At 44.1% G+C, this 24,086-nt stretch overlaps 1 protein-coding gene across 2 annotated transcripts; it reads left to right on the top strand.

The window, feature by feature from the left end:
* Window positions 1-6,913: 6,913 nt before the first annotated feature.
* On the top strand, window positions 6,914-24,082 carry AMPD1 (adenosine monophosphate deaminase 1). 2 transcript variants are annotated; one of them, XM_016223306.2, is made up of 16 exons: window positions 6,914-6,950; window positions 8,441-8,452; window positions 11,704-11,884; window positions 13,108-13,273; window positions 14,909-15,074; window positions 16,282-16,501; window positions 16,990-17,119; window positions 18,159-18,353; window positions 18,631-18,762; window positions 19,452-19,615; window positions 20,948-21,074; window positions 21,258-21,421; window positions 22,090-22,210; window positions 23,150-23,323; window positions 23,493-23,603; window positions 23,924-24,082. In XM_016223306.2, exons 1-16 carry the CDS (start codon window positions 6,929-6,931, stop codon window positions 24,080-24,082), a joined length of 2,244 nt encoding a protein of 747 aa, XP_016078792.1. In that variant the 5' UTR covers window positions 6,914-6,928. The 2 variants fall into 2 exon arrangements, with proteins under 2 accessions (XP_016078792.1, XP_016078793.1); XM_016223307.2 differs by lacking the exon at window positions 8,441-8,452 and having other exon boundaries at window positions 6,929-6,950.
* Window positions 24,083-24,086: the final 4 nt, after the last annotated feature.

Genomic DNA, 24,086 nt, shown 5'->3' with positions numbered 1-24,086 from the left:
TGAAAGTTAGTATTAGTTTCAGACTTTTGGATGTGACATTTGGCCAGTGTTGGAAGATCTGAGTTCCGAGATCTGAGCCTGCTTTAAATTATTACTTTGGGGGTGATGCATAGCCATGATTGATAACTATATGTCACATTGATACGAAGTGCTTAAAACTACCTCTGGAAATCTGTCATCTCATCTTTACATTACTGCACAGTATACCAGTCTTGGTACAATTGGAAGACCATCGGTCTAGGAGCCAGAGAGCATGGGTTCCAACTATAATTTTCTACGCTGGCCCACAGTGTCCTCATTTGCAAAACGGAGAAGTTGAATTAATATATCTCAAATTTCCAGTCCTAATTAACGAGACATGTTTATAAGAGAATGCTGTCAAACCTGGCCTTCTCCACCTAACAGTGGAACACTGATTGTGAAGACCTTGGTTTACTCTACCAAAGATGTCAAGTTAAGTGGCAAATACTGTTTCTACATGGGGCTACCAGAAAGTATAAATATTTCAGATTGTAAAATGCATATGAAAAAGAAATAATCATGGATTTTGTGTATCTAAACCAGATTCCCCCCCTAAATCAGTCACCTGTGCTTCATATCAGATACTTTGTTCTGCTAATATTTGACAAACCCCCCCCAATATCTGAGAAAGAGGAAAGGTTGTTTTCTTGCTTCTGATGAGAGCCGCTATTCTGCTCAGCAAAGTGAAGCTACAGGGAGACAATGAAAAAGTAGCTAAAGAAGCTTGTTTATTTGGAATGTGAGGGGACCTCCTATGTGTCTGTGCTATTAATAATGGTTTCTGCTCTCATCACAAGCAATACTGGAGGTCCTTAAAAGGCCAGCATAGTTGCATAGTTATTTGATATCCATAAATACATGTAAAGGGGCCAAGAGGCCGTGCGAGGGATCATTTTGCAAAGCTAGACATTCAGACACTGTCCAGCCCCATGACTTCAGGGCACAGAGAATGTCCAGTACCCAGATGGGAAGGGTATGCTTGTGGTGCCTTAATTCTGGGCAACGAAATGTGGTCTCATCCCTTAATAAAGAAAACGAACTCTAGGAACATGCAAAATACACGTATCAGGTACCCTTTGCGGTGCCAAAAGGAACAAAAGTTTCAGGTTCGTGAGCTGGAAGCCGACCTAGTGAACCGATCAGTCTTATCTGGAGGCTTTTTGTCTTCGTGATTTACTTCACACTTGCACCAAAATAGTTTATCTATTAACGTACTGGAGGGGATGGGGCCCGTGTTATTTTTCAGCTTAAAAGAATGAACTTAGCCTCTCCTTAAAATCTGTATTTGTAATAGAGAGTAACATGAATTTATAGGAGGCATATAAAGAGCACCTGCTCCACTGGAGTTTAGTATCAAATGTTTCTAAAGATAGAGGCAGCTACATGCCCAACGGGAAGACGTGGTTGGAACTGAGCAGTTGCCTACCCGGCTTTCAGATGCGGGAGCCTGAAACACTATCCGGGGAAGGAGAAGCAGTCTTCTAGAATGGCCGCTGTGGAAGTGATAAAATCGGCACTGATGACATTCTGTAAGAGCTTGAGGTACATGAATTACATATGACATTTAGGTCTGAAAGAGAACCTGCACATTATTTTAAAACATCTTAATATAAATCAATTCACATTTACAACTGAGACCCAAGATCCCTGATAAAAAAATTTTTTTAATTAGTGGAATCAAATTTAAAGACATTTTGAAAGTTAGATCAAGGAATCTCAGTTTATGCTCGTTTTATAAATTTGAGAAGTTTGACATTTAATATTAAAGTCCAAAATGAAACTCTAGCATGGCATGTGAACTGAAATTACCACCTGGCACCCCATCATTCTGTAGATGCTGTGACGTTTGGGTCCCGCTGTGAGGCACAGCCACGTGCCCGAACAAAATGTGTCTGTTTCATTGGCTCAGTGAAATGTCCTTGTGACTTCTCATCCCAGTTCATTTAGCGGGTTTTTACTGAGCACCTATTATGTGTCTCGCCACTGTGCTGCTCTGGGCATACAGCAGCGAGCCCGATAGTGCTTCCCTATTCATTTCTTATATTCAATTAAGATCTCTCTCAAACAGAATTTCTTAGTTGCAATTTGGTGATTGTTTCAAAGCAGGACATTGTTTACTCTGACACATAACTTATCTAACCCTAGTGGTCCAACAGCCGCCCTCGTGACACTGCCCAGGGTCAACACCTTCCCAATTTTTCTGGGAATTCTCAAGGCTACCCGAGATGCTCCAGAACCTGTCTCATGCCTCACTGTCACCTGGGCCTCTGCTTTTCAAGTCAAGGCTCCGTGGAAACAAAGTATTTAAATAGTGCTTTGCAGTTTCCAAGTGCCCTCACATACCTCCCCTCATTCAGTTCTCCACAGCAGCCATGTAAAACAGGAATCCGTTTTACGGATGAGAAACTGAATCCACTATAAATGGATGGATTTGTCTCAGATTTGAACCCAGGTCTCCTGATTTCAGATCCTGTGCTCTTTTTGGTTTCCTAGTTTCAATCCATGCTGCTCAGAGCCCCTGGAATGTCTTTTGAGAAAATCTGAGTGGGTGGGGCTCTGCTCTTCCTCCCTTGCCCCCCCAACAGAAGCAGTCCCACTTTCATCGTGGAGGCTTCCATTCAAGGTTTAGTTTGAAGATTTCATAAGTTGAAATATAAATACCACTTGACTTCACCAGTCTACTCCTACAACTGCCTATCAAGCTGGGAATCACCGTATCACCTCCTCAGGTCTCATCCAGAACCCACTGTCCTCTAGGCGCAGTGATGGTCCGCGCACGACTTAGCAGCAGCGAGGCAGCACATGTCACAGCAGGGCCCGGGGACCTGGGCTGCGGTCCCGCCTCTGCCACTTACTAGCTGGGAGGCCTGGGCCCAACCAGTTTCTTGTACATGAATTTCTTCAACTGTAAATGGAGATAATAGTTCCTCAATTTCTATAATAATAGTTCCTCAACAACAGTTCCTAAAAGACTGCGATAGTGAAGATTCGATGAATTAATATGTTTTTTAAAAACTTGGAACAGAGCCCAGCACTGTTACGGCGTGGACCCCATAGCATGCCTTCCTCTCTCTTCCCGCAGAACTTGAAGTTCAGGTTGTTTTGTTCAAAGCAAACTGCTGAATTTCAGTTCCATTCCAGAGACAGGAAATAAAGTCAGTTTTGTCTCGTGGAAAAGTTTGAGTCTTGTAAATCTGACTTATTTTTAGGCGTACATGGGAAATTATTACTGACAGGAAGACGAAGCTGAATCCAGAAAAATACCATAAAACTCCACAGGGTCAGTTACCCTCCAAATGAAAACTCATTCCTCGGGTGTGAGATAAGCATGATACACCTCTAACAGGGCGACAGGAAAGAGTCCCCAGTTGCTGCTGGCAAGAGGGCTGTGTTCCCAATCCAGAAGGTGTAATGGGCCTGGACCGCCCGCCACTGAAGCGATGTAACGGGTAAACTGATTAATCCTGGAAGTTTATACTGAGGGCAGCCAGGAGCCCCATGGAACCATGAGTGACAGGTCACTGGGGGGGGGGCACGAGGTGGGCCGGGGGGCAGGTTTCACAGCAGGAAGGAGACCTCCTGCCGCAGAACAGAAGAGCTTTCTGCACAAAAGGCAGCAGTGATCCGTGTACACCTTATTTCTGTTCAGTGTCATCTTCCCAGAGGATGACAGGAACCTCCAGCTCAATGAAATACCACAAATCTCCCCTTTAAAAAAACATGTTTGTCACTTGAAACCTATATAATCTTACTAACTAATGTCTCCCCAATAAATTCAATAAAATTTTCAGAAGCCATGTTTGTAAATTTGTTATTTGCAACTCTGAACGTTTCCCATTGGAATAGTGTTCTAAATGACGGTAGGGTTCCCGGGTTAGCTCCAAACAACGTACTTACGGCTGAAATAGTCTAACAATTTTCTAAAGACGCAGAAAATAATACTCTTGCTAAAAACTAAAGCAAAAAACAGAATTAAATGAGATTGGTTTATATTATATCCTGATGCTTGAAGAAAAGCAGGCTTAGTTACAGAAGGCGGAGTAGATGGAGACTTTCCCATCGCAGGGAGTTTCTGGGATGTTCCTGTAAGAACGACAGACGAGTATCACATGATCTCACCTGCAGAGGAATCTAAAGGGCAAAATCAGCTGGTGAACAAAATAGATCCAGTGACAGGAGCATGGAACAGACCGAGGGATCTCAGGGAGATTAACCAAAGAACTTACAGGATAAATGCGTAGCCCACAGACACAGGGTGGCGGAGGCCTGGGGCTGGGGTGGGTGTGGGCGGAGGGGGTCAATGGGGGAAAAAGGGGGACATATGCGATTCTTTCAACAATAAAGATAGCTTTTTAAAAAGCCTCTGGGGCGGAGGGGAGGGAGAGGAGATCATAATAAATAAAAAAGAACTGTAGATGATAATAGGACTGGAATTTGTCTTGTTTTGCTTTACTTTAACTTTAAGGTTGGTTTTTTGGCTTTTTTCTTACAATACCAATACTTCTTCATGGTATAAAATACAAATAAACCAAAAGAAAAGAAAAAATTGCCACCCGCCGATACCCAGACAGAACACTGGTGTAAGGTACCCAGGCTGTTTTCATTATGGATCATGATATATAAATTAAATGCCTTTTTTTTTTTACAATAATGAGATTTTATTGTGTATACATCTTTGCAATATGCTTTTTCACTTAATAAAATGTTTAGCACTTCCCGTGTTCATGTATATTCTCCGACATCATGACAGGTCGGCTCGCCCCGCTTTCTGGCTATTACAATGGTTTGGCTACAACTAACATCCTTGAAATACATCTTTGAGTACCTGTGTAATAATTTCCTTAAGATAAAGTCATGAAAATGAAATTGTATCCATGGATATGTGTATTTTAAAGGCTTTTGATAAATGTATTGCCAGATTTCCTGCCAGAAAGGCTAAAATCTTAAACTTCTACCAATCACATACAAGAGTGTCTATTTCCATGCACTAAACACTGAGTATTACAAGAAACTGCTTCTTTTAAAAAAATAATAATCATCAAATATGCATCAAATTTTATGGGAAAACAAATAACTGAATTATTTTTTAAAAACAAAATATTAGAATATATGCAGTTTTAGAAACTCCTCATAGTATAATCAATTATTTTTTTCTAAACTACATCAGCTGGAATTCTCAAGAAAACAGTCTAAGATCTTTTCATTTTTATCTTTACAAATAATTGTCTTCATATTTTTTGGGTAAATACCCAGAAGAGGTATTGCTAGATCACAATCCTATTCTTAATTATCTGAGGAACCTCTATACTATTGGGAAAATAAGTTTTGAGTAGACAACTAGGGCATCTGCCACAGGTGGAATGGGAAAGTTTAAGGGTAACATATAAGGAGGAGATGGTTTGGGGAGGAAAATGTTTGGTTTGGATATACCGATTTGTAGATATCATTGGGAAATCCAGGCGGAAATGTCATGAAAAGGAGTTGGGAAGGAATGATATGTTTATTTTGGTTTAGTAACACTTTGTAATGTGTTCCAATATTGTTGATTGAAAGAAGATGATGACAAGCTAAACAGTAAAATACTCGGTTTTTGCCAACAAAGAGGCCTGTTTCAATTTTCAATAGAAAATAGTTAATTTAAAAAAAAAGAACCCAGCTGACGTGGCTCAGCGGTTGAGCATCGACCTAGGATCCAGGAGATCACGGTTCGATTCCCCGTCAGGGCACAGGCCCGGGCTGTGGGCTCCATCCCCAGTCGGGGGCGTGCAGGAGGCAGCCGATCAATGACTCTCATCATTGACGCTTCTCTCTCTCCCTTCCTCTCTCTGAAATCAATTTTTAAAATTATATATATATATTTTAAAAAGAGGTAATTCAGTCTATGCCCGTAACTCTGTTCCAAATCTTAAGTTCCAACCTGTTGCTACTGTCTTAAACATAAGCTGTTACAATTCATAAATTCTGCTGAGTCTTTTTTTACCGAGCAGTAATTATCACCTATTTAGCCATAACTAAGACTGTGTTATCGTGGGAAATGTGTGACATTTCTCTCCAGACACCCCTGGCTTTGTGACTTATGAGCGCAATGACTTTGGGCAAGACGCTTCCCTTCTCAGAGCCCTGGTTTTCTTATTTGGGAGGCAGGAATAAGGTATTACTTACCTTACAAGATTGTAATTAGAGTCAAATAAATAATGTTTGCAAAGTGATTTGTAAACTGTAAAGCATTATACAAAAGAAAGGTATTATTCCTTTTATAACAATATAGAGAGCAGGGGTATAGAGTACTGTTGATGGCAATTGAGTTTCAGTGAGGTTTGAAGTAAGTTACTAGTTCATTCATTAAATAAATTCTGTCCGGTGAATTTCTGCTAAGTCAGGGGTATTTCTATGAAAGTGTGTGTGTGTGTGTGTGTGTATGTGTGTGTGTGTGTGTGTGTGTGTGTGTGTGTGTGTTGAGAGCTTGATAAATATACCAGCATATTCACCAACCACAGAAAGCTCTTCTCATCACTGAAAGTCTGAGGACGTTGACTTCCCAGAAGCCTGGAAGACGTCACTGTATTTCACTAGGGTCAACTCATACAAGAAAACTGCACATGAAGAGAATTCAATCTGTAGGAAGATTTAGAGTGCTGAAGTGCAATTCCTGGCCTACCACAGATACCTTTTCTAAAATTCCAGAGTAAAGATTTAAAGCTTCACATGCTTTTCACTGTCAATTGCCTAAAGCTATAAATAGGTCTAAAGCTCATCTCTCCTTTTAGCAGAGAAGGGTCAGATTACAGGGGCAAAGCAAAAAAATAAAATAAAAGTCAGGGTACTTTATAGTATCGGCCAGTCCTCCCACATTCTCCTCTCTCTTCCTTTCTACTGTGCTATCCTAGAATCAAGGATCCCAGCAACAATGCCTCTGTTGAAACTTACAGGTAGGTGTGCAGAAGCGTTTGGAGAGCACAGTTCTTTTAATAGGCAACCATTCCTTTAACTATCACATCAGCTCTGGTGGTCCTTTATTTAGGATTTATAGTAGCCTTAATAATACATTTCAGGAAGAGGCAAGACAAGGTTTTCAGGTTTTGGGTGGTTGTGGGGTTTTTTAGCTTTGGGAGGGAGGTAATTTTCTAAAACTATCATTTAGTAGCAACCTTGATGATCCCAGTAGAAAACTGTATAAGATATTTAATGTCTATTCTGCTATTAAACAAGACCTGTGCTGCCACACTTCCGAGAAGGGTCTATACAATGTCTCTAGTTACAGTATTAGCTGGAAATCAGGATCATAATGGAAATATTAATCCAATCAGTGTAGTCGGATGGGTCAATCCAAGTTTGTACATAGAGTAATTTTTAAAATAATAAGTTATAAGCCTTTTTAATTATAAGGTAATACATGTTTCACATGAAATAAAAAGAAATTGCACTGAAAATAAAAGTAATAAACACTCATTTAGAGAAATTGGAAAATTTAGGAAAGTAGTAACAAGAAAAAACAACCACCAAAGTCCCATCATCCAAAGATACCACTTTTAATACGTTAGTCTTTTTCTTTTCAATCTATTTTTCTTGGCAAATGTAAAGATTTAAACACCACAGTTGTGATTATATTACATGTCACTTTATATCGTGCCTATTTTTTTTGTTGTTTACCATTCTAACAATCATTTACCGTGTTCCTCCAAACCCTTTCTAAGCATCATTTTTAAAATTGATTTAGAGAAAGAGGAAGAGAGAGAGACACACACTGATTTGTCGTTCCACTTACTTATGCATCATTGGTTGCTTCTTGCATGTGCCCTGACCAGGGATGGAACCTGCAACCTTGGCCTACGGACGGCACTCTAACCAACTGAGCTACCCAGCCACGGCCTAAACATCATTTTAAATGGCTGTATAATATTCTAAGTTTCTTACCTAAACCCTTGAGTTCTTTACAATTTTTTGTAAGTATAAATATGCTCTGAGAGTGATATTTGCACCTAAAGCTTTTTCCATGTTGACGGATTATTTTAATAGGATAGACTCTCAGAAATCATTGGTAGATGTCACTCAATTGTTTACCAAATGAGCTGTTGTTTTAGTTTACCTACTACTAGCATCATAGAAGAGTTTCCAATCCTCTTGATCAGTTTTTCTCTCAAATCACATTTTTACAAAGAATACCTCTTTGAGATTATAAACAAATTTAAAGAGACAGTGGAAAGGGAGAGAAAATGAAGAGACGTATAAGGACTATATTCCCAGGGTTTTCTAATGGCAGCAAACTGAAGGTCAGTGGAAGAATGAGCTGTAACCACGCATTCCACCCACCCCTTTTGTACCAATCTACGTATTTTTATTCCAAAGCCCTAATTAATAGCCACTGTGATTTCTGAAAGTTGTTCATATGTTTTATCTTGTTTTATTTTGCTTCATACAGCTGAAGAAAAACGTAAGTATATTGGACTATTTTTCCCTCCGTTTGCCAAAGTATCAATTTTTAAAAGATACTATTCCATCATTCAGAAACATGGGTGTTTTTCAGCAGTGTTTATTAAATGATATCTTGAAAGCCAGCAAAGCTTCATAATGACCAGACATATCCCACAGCATAGCAAATGAGCTCATGGACTTTCCAGACTCCAAATAAATAAATAAAATCCATTTTTTAAGAATCTCATGGGACATCCATTTGAAAATTTGAAGTAAAATAATCTCCTTTACACATAAGTTATCCAGGGGGATCTTTTGAGTCTGGCTTTAGTAAACCCTCAACTTCAATGCAAAAAATAACGAGGTGAATTTTTGTGCCCAGATAAAATAAAAACCCGTTTCGGATGAAACTGTACCTTTACATGTATGTTCCTCTCCAGCTGAAATTGCCCTTTAGCTGACTGTTGGTGGGTCTGCCTCCGAGTTCCTCTATGATGCGACGTGGGCAGTGAAAGGCCTCCAGCCTGCCTTTCCTCCGCTGACGAAGCGCTGCTGAGAAATAAGCATGCTCTTCTGGATCTGCTGGGTGGACAGCGAGCATGATCTTTCTTTCTTGAGTCTTGCACTTCCTACGTTAATAATAATGCTCCCCAACTTCTGGCTAAGACTGTGGAGTTTTTAAACTAGCTCTTCTTTAATCATTATTTTTCAATTACAGTTTCCATTCAATAGTACTCTGGTTTTGTTTAATCTTTATAACATTTCTCCGAAGTTGACATTATTATTAACGTTCGCCTTTTATGATGGTGAACACCGAGGCTCCCAGCGATCGCGTGGTTTGCCCAAGGCCGCCCAGCGGTCACAGACGCTTTTCCCCACCCCTGGTCCCGCGTCCTTCCCGCTTCGCCCTCTGGCCGTGTTTCTGTCCTCTTGCCTGTCCTCTGTCTGAACGTCGATGTCCTGCCCTCAGGAGGGTTCCGCTCGGACGCTCCAGCCCCTCCGCCTCAGGGACGATCTCGCCGGGCCCGTGGGCGCCACCTGTCCTTTAGTCCAGGGATTCAGGTCGTCGCCAGATCTCATCTACTCCTCTTCCGAAGTGCCAGTCGTGCTCCTTCCTTTCCACAAGCGCCACCGCTCCCCGCAGTGCTCCCCAAAGGCAGAGCCCTTGGGTTTCGAGTCCCGTTTCAGCTGTGGCTACAGGAAATCAGAACTACTGGCTGATTCCGTGGAAGAAACGACCAACCGTAGAATTTCTGGCCACGTGTAAACTACTTCTTCAGAGTGGAGCTTCTGCTTTTCAACGGCCTGCAGTGGCTTAGGGAGAGGCGAGCTTAGTGAAAACAAAAATGGTTAAAAATAGGAAAGGAGCAGATATGCATGATCCCAGAAAAGGATTGCCCTGGAAGAGCCGGGTCTCCAGCGGCCAGGAGCAGGTGCCTGGGCGGCTGCGTCACCCTGTCCTTCCCGAAGCCTCCAGCACATCCTTCACCTTCACCTTCACCTTCCTTCACCCCGTCCCCGTAGCCAGCTGGCTCCCCCCACCGGCCCCTCGTGGTGCATGGAGCCCCGCCCGACGCCTGCTTGCCTCCCGCCCGGGCAGTGCATGTGCTCGCCTGTGCCGCTCAGGGAGGGACGCTGCAGCCAGCGGGGCGGGGAGGCATTCTCGGGCCCTCAAGGCACCTACTTAATGTTTTATTTCTTCCTTCATGGATCGTGGTGCTCGCCAAAGAACGACTCGGAGCACCCAAAGATGCTTTTCAGTTTCAGGAGGAGCTTGAGTTTAATGGAACAAATAGATGCGCGAAGTTCAGCCGACATACCGGGCCTCTTTGTTACTTGGCTGTGACAAGCAGGCTTTGAACACCGGCTGACTGGCTGTCAGTGCTGGTGAAGTTACGAATCAGTTCCTGTCGTTTCCAATGCGCCCTTCTGCCTGTACTAAGTCACATCATTTGTCGTTTCCTTAGTAGCCCAAAGCTAATCCAGAATACTATCTACCTGTCTGACCAAGGCTGCCAGATCACATCATTCAGTGATGTGATCTGAAAGCATTTCCACGTACATTATCTCACCTCGGGTCACGACAGCCTTGTGAGTGAGCTTGGGTAGGCATTAGTATTCTCGCTGTACAGAGAAGGAAACTGAGGCAGAGGACAGTGATGGAGCTGGTAAGTGCAGAACCGAGACTTGAACACGTTACACTTCCTTAGGTTAGAATTGAAAATGTGGCATTTTGGAGACCATTTTGCAGACGTTGATGGGGCAGGAGTGGGGGCAGTTTTCTCTTTGCATGCACTTTGCTTTGTCATCATGTGAAGAATGTGTCTGTCTTCTTCTGTCGCTCCAAAGAGCTGGTTGCCATTTCCATTATCTGCTACCTGTGTTTTGCTGGAAAAAACAAGAGATGTTTAGAAGTATCAGAGGTAATGACTCTTCAGATGGAAACAATTAGGTAACTGGAAAATACAGTGGAATACGTGATGGCCATCACCACCCATTCTTATATCCTGAGAGTCTTGGGGTTGTTGGTTGCCAAGCTAAACACCCTTCCACCCATGTTAAGAATAGAAAAATGAAAGCATGTAAAAGTAAGAGTGTCTTTCCAAAGCTCACTCATTATGGAAGCCACGTGTCCACAGAAATGGGACTTCCAACACCAGGTAGTAAACTTCAGTGGTCCCCTTCCCCCCTTCACCAACATATCCCCAAGTTGTCAGGATTTGGGGGGGGAAACAAATGAGGTTTTGATGTGTAGGAGAAACACAATATCTATCCTATGAGGGAGAAGGGCCCTAAAGTACACTTTTGTTTTTCCATAAGTACTTATATCACTGGTTCTCTTTAGGAAGAAAAACTCCAAGGACCAACAATCCTATGTACATCTTCAAAGTCACCAAAAAAAAAACCCTCGCCAATCTAATTGAAGGACTGTGCTGCCTGGTTACTATGATATCAGACTTAGCCCTGCCAGATAAGGTGACCTGACATTAAGTGCTGGTCCTGCAAGAGCCCAGACCCATCTTTAGGACCCTCCTGAAATGTGTTGTAAGAATCTGACCTGTGTTTCTGAGAATGGATTTCCAAGCTACCCACACTAAGCCCCTAAAGAGAGAGCGGGTATCGACTCCCGTCACGTTTCTGGGACACTGGTCAGAGAGCAGGGGAGCCCTACACCCGGGGAAGTCCTTAGCACCGTACCTTTCACAGAGCAGAAACCCTCGACGGCTTCTGGGAAAGGGCCGAGCACTAACATGTGAACCCCTCTTGTAGAAATGGACGAGGCCCTGCGTAGCTTCGCTGAAAAAGTGTTTGCCTCTGAAGTCAAAGATGAGGGGGGCCGGCAGGAGATTTCCCCCTTTGACGTGGATGATAACTGCCCAATTTCCCATCTTGAAATGCAAGCGCACATATTCCACCTGGAGTCTCTGTCCACGGCCACCGCAGGCAAGAGGTGAGTGGTGTCGGGGATACTGACACAGAAGGGGGGGAATGTCAGGGCAGATGGTTCTGTGGGCCTCAGTGACGAGTAAACTCAGAGGAAGAACTTGGCCAGAAAATTAAAAATTCTTCCCCCTTCCCCTTTATATACACTAAGGCAAGGTAACAATGACTAAAAAGGAAGAAAACAGTGGCCTCCTGCCCGCAGTCACAAGTCCCTTTAGCTGAAGGCTTCCTGTCCACCCGAGCAGGAGGACATGAGCTCCTGCGCACTTGTTCCAAACCAAGTGGGCTGATGGCTGCTGGGCACACACTCAGCTTAGCTTGATGGGCTCCGGAGCCTCACGCTCAGACCCCAACCTCAGCAGCCTTCGTGCCCTGCCCTCCAGCAAGGTGGACCTCCCCCGGGACCCAGGAACACGGCCCTCCATTTCTGCCCCGTGCCCTGCCCATCCTATGTTTATGATGCAGAATTGCTGCCCCTCGACAACCTTCAGAGGCCCTTCTCCACAAATCTGTTCGTTTCCCTTTTGACCTGCTCAGCATCTGCCCCGATGTAGCCCTCAGACCTGTGTCAACCGCTCACCTGCAGCCCCCTCCTCACAGCACTCTCCCTACCCGCCCACCTCCAGCTTCACGGAGAGAGGATGGTTCTGCCGTCTTGCTCTTGGTTTTATGTCTTTAAGGGAAGAAAACATCAGGCTTGGGTCAAAAGTAAAAACGCAATAAGCACTTGTTGCTTTGAAGAAGTAATATTGATTAAACAACTTACAAGTTCCAGGTATTGTGCTAGGCATTTTATAGACACAACATCTTACAGAATGAGGCGGGCGTTGTCACATGATTGTTGTGCAAGTGGGAGACAGAAGTTCACGGAACTGAAGGAATAAGCACAGAATGGCCCGGGGAGTAGCTGACATCACCTGTGCTTCTTGCAGGCCCCAGCCTGCCTGTTCTGCTAGGAGTGGGCACCTGTGAGGAACTGTCGTGATGAAAGCCTTCTAGTACGTTCCCTCAGGCCCACTGCCAGGAGGAAGGGAACACTGTCATGGGATGGCTGCCCCGATAGGGTTGGGTCTCTTTCTGACACCCAACCCACATTTTAATTTTCACTCTTTGTTCTCGAAATTGTATAGTGAAACATTGATTTATCACAATGAAACTTCCAATAGAGACAAAGATCAATCATTTTATTTTATTTTATTATTTTATTTTATTTTTTCATCTCAAATCCAGAAAAAAGCGTTTCTTCGGACGGAAGACTATTAATCTGTCCATCCCACAAAGTGAAACATCTTCCACCAAAATGTCCCACATTGACGAGTACATCTCTTCATCTCCTACCTACCAGACCGTGCCCGACTTTCAGAGAGTGCAGATCACCGGTGACTATGCCTCTGGGGTGAGTTGCTCCTTGCCCCCCGCCCCCTTGTAACTGCTGGGAAGACACTCACCTGCTCTTTGTGACACATGATTGCCTTTCAACGCCAACGTGCCACGACTTGTCTTTCTGTCTCCCTTTCATCGCCCCCCGTAATTTCTCCGTGTTTATCTCATTTCCTGCACACTGGGAGTATGCAGCAGAGAGCAGTGTATGTGTCACACAGTACAGTGGACAGATTGGGGCCAAAGACCCAAGCCACCAGCTGGTGGATTCGTCTCATTGAGGGCGTCACAAAGCAGGAGAGGGAGCCTCCAGGAGGCACTGGGGGCTCCTGGGAAAGGATGGGCCCAGGGCGACTTAGAGCAGAGAGACCCAAAAAAGGGAGGGAGATGAGAGAGGTGAGAAAATTCTAATGGGGCTATTGCGTTAGACCAACTATCCTCTCGGGTTTCATTGCAGACGCTTACATAATAGAGTATTGCTTGGAACGAGCTCCAGGATGCCACAGGGACAGTAAACTCAAGTCACAAACAACTTGACCTGCCCGTTCCACCCAGAACAGTTGGTCGGTTAATTAATCTCTGCCACGTGGACGTGCAGAATCAGCACTGTATTGATGAAACTGCTGTTCAGTCATCAGTCTGTGCTCCAAATAGAGCTCCCATGACCAGTCCTTTCTCTGTAACTGACCCACTTAGGGTTGGTCCTGAGATGTTTAAAAGTGACAGCGCAGTGTCATGACCACTATTGTTGTATATTTGTTTTCTGTACAACAACAAGGGTGCTCTGCAAATGGCAGGGGGGTTAGATGCTAAATAACTGAAATAAAATGTTTAGTAGTGACATGGTAAGTGAAGTCTGGAGAACTGCAGAGTTAAAAAAACAACAACTCATAAAAACGAGGAAACAAGTTCGATACCTCTGTGCTTGGTAGAAATGAAAACAGGAATAAAAGGGAAGACGGTGGGAGGACGGACAGTGTTCACAGGAGCCGGGGAGAGGCTGCCCCCCTGTGAAAGCCTGGGGCTCCTGAAACCTTGGCCTGGAGTCTTTGAAGAGCCGAGTGTGTTGCTCTCCCTGGTGCGTGCATGTGGCTGAGCTGCGGAGCGACAGTCCCCCTGGGCGTAGTCTGTACCCGAACCAGTCTTCACCCTGATCACTGAACAGAGAGGTAAAGGGGAACCGGGGCTAAGTTCTCAGGGCCACCAACCCCTGGTAACAACTGATCCCGTTCCATCGGTCCTTACCGAGCACCTTACTGAGCTAGGCATCGTGTGCTAAGCCCTGGGGACACGATAGTGAAAAAGATCTAGCTCTTGTCCGTGAGGAGCTGACAGGCGGGTGGCCCATTAGGTGGCAAGACAAGCACGCCAGTGGAAGCAGACCTGTTATCTAGCCAGAAACCAAAAACAGGCACAGGACAGGAAGGAAAGACTCGTCCGACAGGTGAGTTTGGGTAGAAACGGAAGGGTGAGAAAAACGTTAGGACCTGTCGCTGGAGGGAGACCCAGGGCCCAAGTCCGTTAGGAAGCAGCCACGTGGGCAGGTGAGCTCAGCAACATGCAGGTCAGCTGGGAGGTGCCCACGACAAGCTTTACCCACTTCTCGGATTTCCCCAGGAGCGATTGTGATATCCTGACACGTTCTTGGCAGGTTACAGTTGAAGATTTTGAAATGGTATGTAAGGGCCTGTATCGGGCACTGTGTATACGAGAGAAGTACATGCAGAAGTCCTTCCAGAGGTTCCCCAAAACCCCCTCCAAGTACTTGCGGAGCATTGAGGGGGAGCCTTGGGTAGCAAATGAGAACTTCTATCCCGGTAAGTAAGTCTCTTCTACAATGTATGGAATATATCTTTAGGTTCAACTACTAACTATTAAATATACCCCTAGATTATAAATAATCCAGTCTAAAAGTATCAGTCAAGCCCTGATGGGCGTGGCTCAGTGATTGGAGCATCGGCCCAAGCACGGGAGGGTCCAAGGTTCAATTCCCGGTCAAGGGCACGCACCTGGGTGGCAGGTTCCATCCCAGCCCTCGTCGGTCTCGGTCGGGTGCTTTCAAGGTTGCAACAGTGTGGACTTTGTTCTTGGCTTTCTTAGGTTGAAACTGGAGCAGTGGAAAGACGGGGTCATTCATCCATATAATCCCTTCTTAATTCCTTTAGCAGAAACCTTATGTGCTTTAAAAAGTGGGAAATACAACTGCAATAAGAATTGTAATCCTTGCAAGAAAAATTTATTTTATGTTTCCACTTATATTAAACCCCTCTAGGTGGAGCACAAAGGATTTTTAGGGCAGTGAGGCTATTCTGCGATACTATAAGGGTGGATATGTGTCATTATACATTTGTCCAAACCCATAGAATGTACACCTCCAAGAGTGTATAGACTTTGGGTGATAATGAATGTCGGTGTAGGTTCATTGATTGTAACAAATGTACCTCTTTGGTGGAGGATGTTGATAGTTGAGCTCTGTGCACATAGGAGGCAGGGACAGGGGTACATGGGAGCTCTGTACTTGGTGCTCAGTTTTGCTGTGAACCTAAAACTGCTCTAATAATTAAGTCTATTAAAAAATAACCTCTCTAAATTAAGGCTGATAGAGAAGGTTGGCTTACATAAGCAAAAGACCCAAACTCTACTTTCTAACTGTAGTTTTACTTTTATTTCTATGTAATTATCTCATAAGCTAATAAAATGCTCTAAACAGGAAGCTTTTGATAACCAACTTTAGTAAATAATTAAAATTGTTTGTAAGTTATATATCAATTATGTAAAAAGTACTTCTAAAGATCTTGAAAATTATTTTTACACTAGATACAATATTATAGTTATTTTATACTATTCATTTAGTCACCTTTGAACAACAATGTAAAAATAAACTTTAGCTCAGCTCTGGATAATGACAACCTACTGTGTACAGGATTCCAAACGGATGAGATTTCACAGTATTTTGTATTCTGGTCATTTTAATGTGGTGATTCATCATGTGTGCTGATATATTACTCTGTGTTTTATTGAAAGTCTTTACCCCTCCTGTGAAGAAGGGAGAAGACCCCTTCCGAACAGACAACCTCCCGGAAAACCTGGGCTATCACCTCAAAATGAAGGACGGTGTAGTCTACATCTACGCCAACGAGGCCGCAGCCAGCAAAGATGAGCCAAAGCCGCTTCCTTACCCCAACCTGGACTCCTTCGTAGATGATATGAATTTTTTACTTGCTTTGATTGCCCAGGGACCTGTGTAAGTGTTTAGTGGGACCTGACCTACTACTTCAACTACTGATAGTAAAAATAAGTGTGTATTAAGTGCTTATGATGTTTAAATGCTGTGTTAGACCCTCCATGCAGGTGATTTCTCATACTTGGAATTGTTCTATGAAGTGGGCATTTTTCTAATTCCACTTGTATAGGCTGATGAGTTAAGCAATTTGCCCAAAGTCACACAGCTGACTGAGCCAGGATGCAAGCCCGAAGCTGCCAACTCCAAAGCCAGGGTCTTCACCTTGAGCCACACGGTCTCCCCTGGCTCTGAAATGCCTTCCCAAGTCCTCCCTCATTACCGTGTCCAATGTTGAAAAGATTAAGCCCTGGGAACCCAGGGTAAACCGAAATGTTTGCTCTAATAACTGTTTCCTGTAGTCGTTGAGGGTCTTGATGGTTTTGAAATTGTGACTACTTTCCTTGAATGCCTGGAATTTTTTTAGAATCATGTGGTTTAATTTTTCACAGAAAGACCTATACCCACCGGCGCCTGAAGTTCCTCTCCTCCAAGTTCCAGGTCCATGAGATGCTCAACGAGATGGATGAGTTAAAGGAGCTGAAGAACAACCCCCACCGGGATTTTTACAACTGCAGGAAGGTGAGCATGTCTCTGCTCAGAGATCATTCCTGGGCGAAAATACTAACCCAATTAGCATTTCTTGAGCAGGACAAGAAAGATACTGTCTTTCTGATTAATGTAAGATTTCTGCAGACTCAGTGGAAGCAGACAGATGACATCTAAAAGGTTAAAAGCCATTGTATGGGTTTCCGCGTGGAAAGGTTTACCACACTCTTGCCATAAAAAATTATAATCCTCAACAACAAAAATAACAAAAGCAAATAAAACCTCAAAACTCACTTTTCTGGAATCTGAAAGATCTCCACTCTAGGCCTTCTTTCTTCTGCTTCCTGACCGTAGGACACTGGGAGAAGGGATTGAATATTTCTGACTTTCATCTTCCTCATTGGCAAGTGTATCTGCTCACACAAGGATTGTGGACACAATGAGCTAATGATTGTGGAAAACTCATCAACTAGAAACACTTCCAGGATGTGTTCTGACCATTTAAGTGGTTGCAGGAAGTGGGAATAGGAAATATGTGAGCAGAGATTTGGGACCAAATCCTGGCTCAGCCACCTGTATGACTTTGGGAAAATAATCTATCAAACCTTCAGCTTATAAAATTGTAGTTATAAAAACATCTAACTCATACGTGCCATCGCTGTGCCATGGCTTCATAATTTCAACCCTTTCTCTTTGGGGGCTGAAAACTGTGGTAGCTACTTCGCTTTTAGACGTGACTCAGGGATAGAGAATGAACCCCAAGGGGTTTGTGCGGATCAAATGTAAATTGGAAGTAAATTGGATGTACAGTTATCCAAGAGAAGCAGGCATTATTATCACATCCAGCCTAACCTCTCACATCCTTGCAAGGACAGAGAGAGGTCCTGTTTGGTTGGGGTTTTTTGCGTTTTGTGTTTTGTTTTTCGCTGGGCCTTTCCTACCAGCTGTCAGGCCACAACCCTGTTACTTATGCCTTCCTCCCACCACAGTGGGATCTGCAGCACCATAGCTTCTAATGGAGCCGTCTAACAAAGGCTGATGTTGGTTTTTCTCTCTCTGAATGTGCGCACAGGTGGACACCCACATCCACGCAGCTGCCTGCATGAACCAGAAACACCTTCTGCGCTTTATCAAGAAATCTTACCAAGTTGACGCTGACAGAGTGGTCTATAGCACCAAGGAGAAAAATCTGACCCTAAAGGAACTTTTTGCTAAATTAAAAATGCATCCCTACGACCTGACTGTTGATTCTCTGGATGTTCATGCTGTAGGTTGAAAAGATAGTGTCAGTTTCTCCAACACTGAAGAACCCAACGGGCCTTTCTCCTACAGACCCTCCCTTCCCAGAGCCACATTGGCTCACCATGCTGACTGAAAGCACCGCAGATTGAAGTTCATTCACTCGTCAGCTGTCCCAGATTCCATTTTTGGAGCCCGGCCCCTTCCCTTGCTCCCTGGCCCCTGTGCCTCGTGGCCATTCCCTAGCTCTGTGTGTCCAGGCGGCTCTGGTAACGATACACTTGTGTTCCTGTTTCCTGACTCAGGGCCGCCAGACCTTCCAGCGTTTTGATAAGTTCAATGACAAATACAATCCTGTAGGAGCAAGTGAGCTGCGGGACCTCTACCTGAAGACAGACAATTACATTGATGGGGAATATTTTGCCACTATCATCAAGGTGAGGAGGAACCACCAGATCTATGATACCTGGCCTGGTTCTTGGGGAGGGGGAGGGAGAGAGGAAGGAAAGAAAGGAAAGAGAGGAGAGAGAGGAAGGAAGGAAAGAAGGAAGGCAGGTAGAGAGGAAGCGTGCTATCCTTGGAGCCAAGCACTACACAAGTGAACATAAGAATTCCTTCTGGAAGGTCCACTGTCATGATTTTAGAAGACCTCTGTTCCTAGGGTAGAGAAGCTAAAGGTGTGGCTTTGGGATTAAGGACCTGGATCTCTCAGGCTCTGGGAGTTGCAAGTTTGGGAAGAGGTGGGGTTGGAATCCGCCCTCATCTTCAAGATGCCTGAGCTTTAGGGAGCAGGAATGACATGTGGAGTTGGGAGGTGTGTGTTTTGGGAGGTAGGGGTTCTATGAAAAGTTGAATTTCTTTTGCAGGTGCCTTGGATATCTCATCTTGCTTAGTTTGACTTTTTCACTCTCTAGATTCCATAATATCCTATCAGTCTTTTACCTGCACAAGATTCCCCTCAACTCTGTCCCTTTAGATCTTAACCTTGATAATTTTCCACCAACTTCCTCTCAGATTTCCTCTGTTCTTCTTAAGTACCCATCTCCTGATCCTAGACCCCACAGGCTTAGACCCCTGATTTACTTGTGGGAATGCCTGGCTTTGGACTCCTCTCTTGGCTTTGCAGGAGGTGGGTGCAGACCTAGTGGAGGCCAAGTACCAGCACGCCGAGCCCCGCCTGTCAATCTACGGCCGCAGCCCTGATGAGTGGCGCAAACTCTCCACCTGGTTCGTCCGCAACCGCATCTACTGCCCCAACATGACGTGGATGATCCAGGTCCCCAGGATCTAGTATGTACCTGCCCATCGGAAACCCTAAAGCCTCCCCTCCCCTACACAAACAAGAACTGTGCTGCATATCTCGACAGAAATTAGCTCTCAGTACTGGGTCCTGGGTGCCTGATTTTTTTGCTCTGGGTTCAGCACTCCTGGCCATAGACAGAAGTCAGGAAAATCATTTCACTTCTGTTTTCTAATCAGAAGGTTTTTTAGTTTTGTTTTATAAAACACAGGACTTTACGTAGATCATAAAATAACTTACTGAGAATGATTAAAACTTAGCTGAAATAAGAACCATATACATTTTACTATACACACTCTTCCTCCTGCTCTTCCGCCCTGTGTCCAGGCCGTTCTTTCCCACTGTCATCTGCAGTGGGATGTAGCTTCCTTGTATCAGAACCACTCATACTGTCTGCGGATTGTCTCATCAGCAAGTGCTCAAGTTCTCCATAATCAAAGAGTATTTATCAATGGTGTTACCACCTGCTAATTACTCATTGCCCTCAGAGATGTTCAGTGTCATTGCACATTTATCTAACTTACTTGTTTATATATTTTTCTGGCCACCTACCTTCATGTTCTATGTGCCTTGTGACAAAGGAAGAATTTTATCCTGTCTCTTTAGCCAAAAAAGTAGCTTTTTGACTGGAATAGTGCTTTCTAATATCATTAAGGCAGAGGGGCAGTAGGTATGGTGGTTAGAAGCATGGACCCTGGACTCACACTGGCTGTGCTTGAGCTTTGGCCCTACCACTTACTAGCTGTGTGACCTTGGGCAAGTTACATTACCTCTTTTTGCCTTGGTTTTATAACCTTTAAAATGAGGTAATAACAGTCCTTAACTTATTGAGTTGTTATGAGGATTCAATTAGCTACTATTTCTGGCCAATTAGAAGAATGGCTGGCACACACTGGGTGCTATAATAAGAACTCGTTAGACTGCACCTGGCTGGAGCACGTCAGAATTGTTCTTGATAAATGTTCCATGCGCACCATCTTGTCCGCCAAACACATAAATCATTGAACCTTTTACATTATGATCCCTACACTCCTCATGTTTTACCTGGATTTAGCTGTGAAGGTTCACTTTTCTTACCACCAGAGGATTTGCAGAAGAGATGGGGGAATGCGGTCCAGCAAGAAATCGATGCCTCCTAAGCCCAACCCCAACTGCATCCCTCTTTATGGGTAACCAAGAAGAGCGAACCCGAGTGGACCTAGGAGGGACATACTAGGTCTTTTCCTGAACATGGCATTTGGCCCCCTGGTCCCCTCACATTGGGACTATCAGTTCTAAAAACTCTTCCCATCCTCCCAAATTCTCTTCCTTCTTGCCTCTAGTGATGTGTTTCGATCTAAGAATTTCCTTCCACACTTTGGGAAGATGCTGGAGAATATTTTCATGCCGGTATTTGAGGCCACCGTCAACCCCCAGGCTCACCCAGACCTCAGTGTCTTCCTCAAGCACGTAAGCATGACCCTGGCGGCCTTCGTCTTGCTGACCCTGAACCAGCCCGCCTCCCTGGCCGTGACGGATCCCTGGAGCTTCTCTCTGATGCTGGGTCCTTGCCTTTGGGAGCTGAACGTTTGTCCGAGGGCTGGGACCCCGCCGTCGGGCTGAGCCCATTGCGTGGCTTGCTTTTCCTGACAGATTACTGGCTTTGACAGTGTCGATGACGAATCCAAGCACAGCGGCCACATGTTTTCCTCCAAGAGCCCCAAGCCCCAGGAGTGGACGACGGGAAGCAACCCATCTTACACTTACTATGCCTACTACATGTATGCCAACATCATGGTGCTCAACAGCCTGAGGAAGTAAGTAGACGAGAGCCGGAGCTGGGACAAGCCGTTGGCACGCCTCTCTCCTCGCGCCCGGGCCGCCCGGGCGTCAGGCCTGCACGGCATTGCTGGGACGCTCCCAGCCGGCCCAGATCAGAAAGTTCTCTTCAGTTTCTTTGCTTACATTTATTTAGGGGTAGGAATGGACATTTTGGAGCCTTCAGTAACATTCACGATTCTTTTTCTTTGGACGTTTACAGTAATTTACAGTAATCACTGTGCAGTTTATTATAAAGCGCCATACCTTTTCCCCCTTCTTGATGGATCTAAGTAAGAATAGAGGAATATTATTATGGGGTTTTCTGGAAATAGTTTCTCCCTGAAGTGTGAGTAGGAGAAATGACAGGATGATGTTGAATTTCCTGCTGAAACTGGAGACGTTTCTGTTCAGGTACTCAAATCCCGACTGTCTTCTCTACTGTCGTGTCCTCTCCTGCCTCTTTCTCAAAAGTATGTGTTTAGGGAGAATTAAGATTATGATTCGGAATCGCTGGTTTTGCCTAATCCTTTGAATGCCCCATTTCAACACCCTTCCTGAGAGTTCATTTTTCTACCGAATTTTCCTGTAAATCCCTCTATGCCCAGAATTGCTGCCAGGTCCTGGTCGGTCACCTGCGATTCCTATAGCAGTTCCATTTCCCTAGGGAACGAGGCATGAATACGTTTCTGTTCCGGCCTCACTGTGGGGAAGCTGGCGCACTCACCCATCTCCTGACAGCATTCATGACAGCGGACAATATTTCTCACGGCCTGAACTTAAAAAAAGTGAGTCGGAGGCTCTCTTCTTAATAGTAAAAAGTTTAAACAATCAAAATGGAAAGACTCACAGATACAGAGAACAGACTGGTGGTTTCCAGAGGGGAGGGAGGTTGGGGAGATGGGTAGAAAAGGGGAAGGGATTGAGGAGTACAGATTGGCAGTCACAAAACAGTCAAGGGGATGTAAAGTACAGAATATAGTCAATAATATTGTAATAACTATGTATGGTTCCAGGTAGGTACTGAAAATATTGGAAGGAATACTTTGTAAGGTATGTGAACATCTAATTACTGTGCTATATATCTGAATCTAATACAAAATAATATTGAATGTAAACTGTTATTGAAAAAGAAAATTTTTTAAAAATAGTAACTTTTTATTGGAGCTAGTTACAAGTCATTATCAGCATTGACATCAAATTAAAATAGGACAGAAAAAGTTTTTGAGATTATTTAGTGCCATTCACTTTACAGAGGCCCAGGGTAGTGGAGGAACTTGCTCAAGGTTACCCAGCTAGTTGGTGGCAGAGATGGGTTACTGCAGATGGCCTGGCTTCCATTTTAGAACTCCAACAGAGGATAATTCAGAGGCAGCTTGGCTCACCTGAAGCTAGTGTTTGCCAGACCGCTTGTTATAGCATGTTCTAAAATGCCTCTCGTGAGTCAGAACTTCCTTGTAGAGAAAATAAATGTTTCTAGGTGAAGTCTTTTGCCAGAGACAGACTATCTAACTCAATGCTTCTGAAAATGGATGATCCCAAGTCATTTTATTCTAAATAGTATTTACAATTAAAAACGATTCCTCTTCCTCACTGGGGGAGTTAAAGAACAGGTGATCATTCGTTGAAAGCTAGAACTTGAGACAGACCGTGAAGTTTTAACATTTCCCGTTTGTATCCCTTTTTCAACATCCTTAAATAATTTTTTTTTTCCTTTTCCTTTTCAGACTCCTGTGTTACAGTACCTGTTTTTCTTAGCCCAGATTCCCATCGCGATGTCGCCATTAAGTAACAACAGTTTATTTCTAGAATATGCCAAAAATCCTTTTTTAGATTTCCTCCAGAAAGGGCTAATGATCTCACTGTCTACAGACGACCCAATGCAATTCCACTTCACCAAGGTACACACATGGAATCGTGAGCAATACAAGCATATTTCGTGCGCTGTTGTTTCCCACCCAGAACTTAAAAGTTAAATCAATTTATTTCACTATTCTTTCTGTGCAAGATGCCGATCTTTTAATGCATTCCTTTCCTTTCTTTTTGCCTCATTTAAAAACACAACCGAAGGAGCCCCTAATGGAAGAGTATGCCATTGCCGCTCAAGTCTTCAAGCTGAGTACCTGCGACATGTGTGAAACGGCGAGGAACAGTGTTCTGCAATGCGGACTTTCTCACGAGGTAGACCTGCCTTTGCCTGGCTGCCCTTCTGAGTGTAGATCTGGTCACTTGAATATTGAAAAATGAGTTGGAAATGCACGTGGAAAAAAATCCCGCAAGCCACACGCAGTTGCTATAGACATGGACTAGAAAGAATTATTCTATTTCTCTGGCCATGCCTTTTGGGCAAGAGTAACAAAATACACTTGTGTCTCAGCAGGCCACGCACACTGAGGCACTGGATGGGTGCTTTCCATGGGGAATCTTTGCACAGGATGTAATTATTGTCTATATCAGGGTAAAAAGAGACAACCACCATTCCGCTCACTTTTCTCTTGCAGGAGAAAGCAAAGTTCCTGGGCAGCAACTACCTAGAGGAAGGCCCTATGGGAAATGACATCCGGAGGACAAATGTAGCCCAGATCCGCATGGCCTACCGCTATGAAACCTGGTGTTATGAACTTAATTTAATTGCTGAAGGCCTTAAGTCAGGAGACTAAAATA

The sequence above is a fragment of the Miniopterus natalensis genome, chromosome 19, assembly GCF_054644295.1.
Source record: "Miniopterus natalensis isolate mMinNat1 chromosome 19, mMinNat1.hap1, whole genome shotgun sequence".
Lineage (NCBI taxonomy): Eukaryota > Metazoa > Chordata > Mammalia > Chiroptera > Miniopteridae > Miniopterus > Miniopterus natalensis.
Note: the sequence above shows the minus strand (reverse complement) of the source record. Positions and strands in the feature narration are given on the sequence as shown.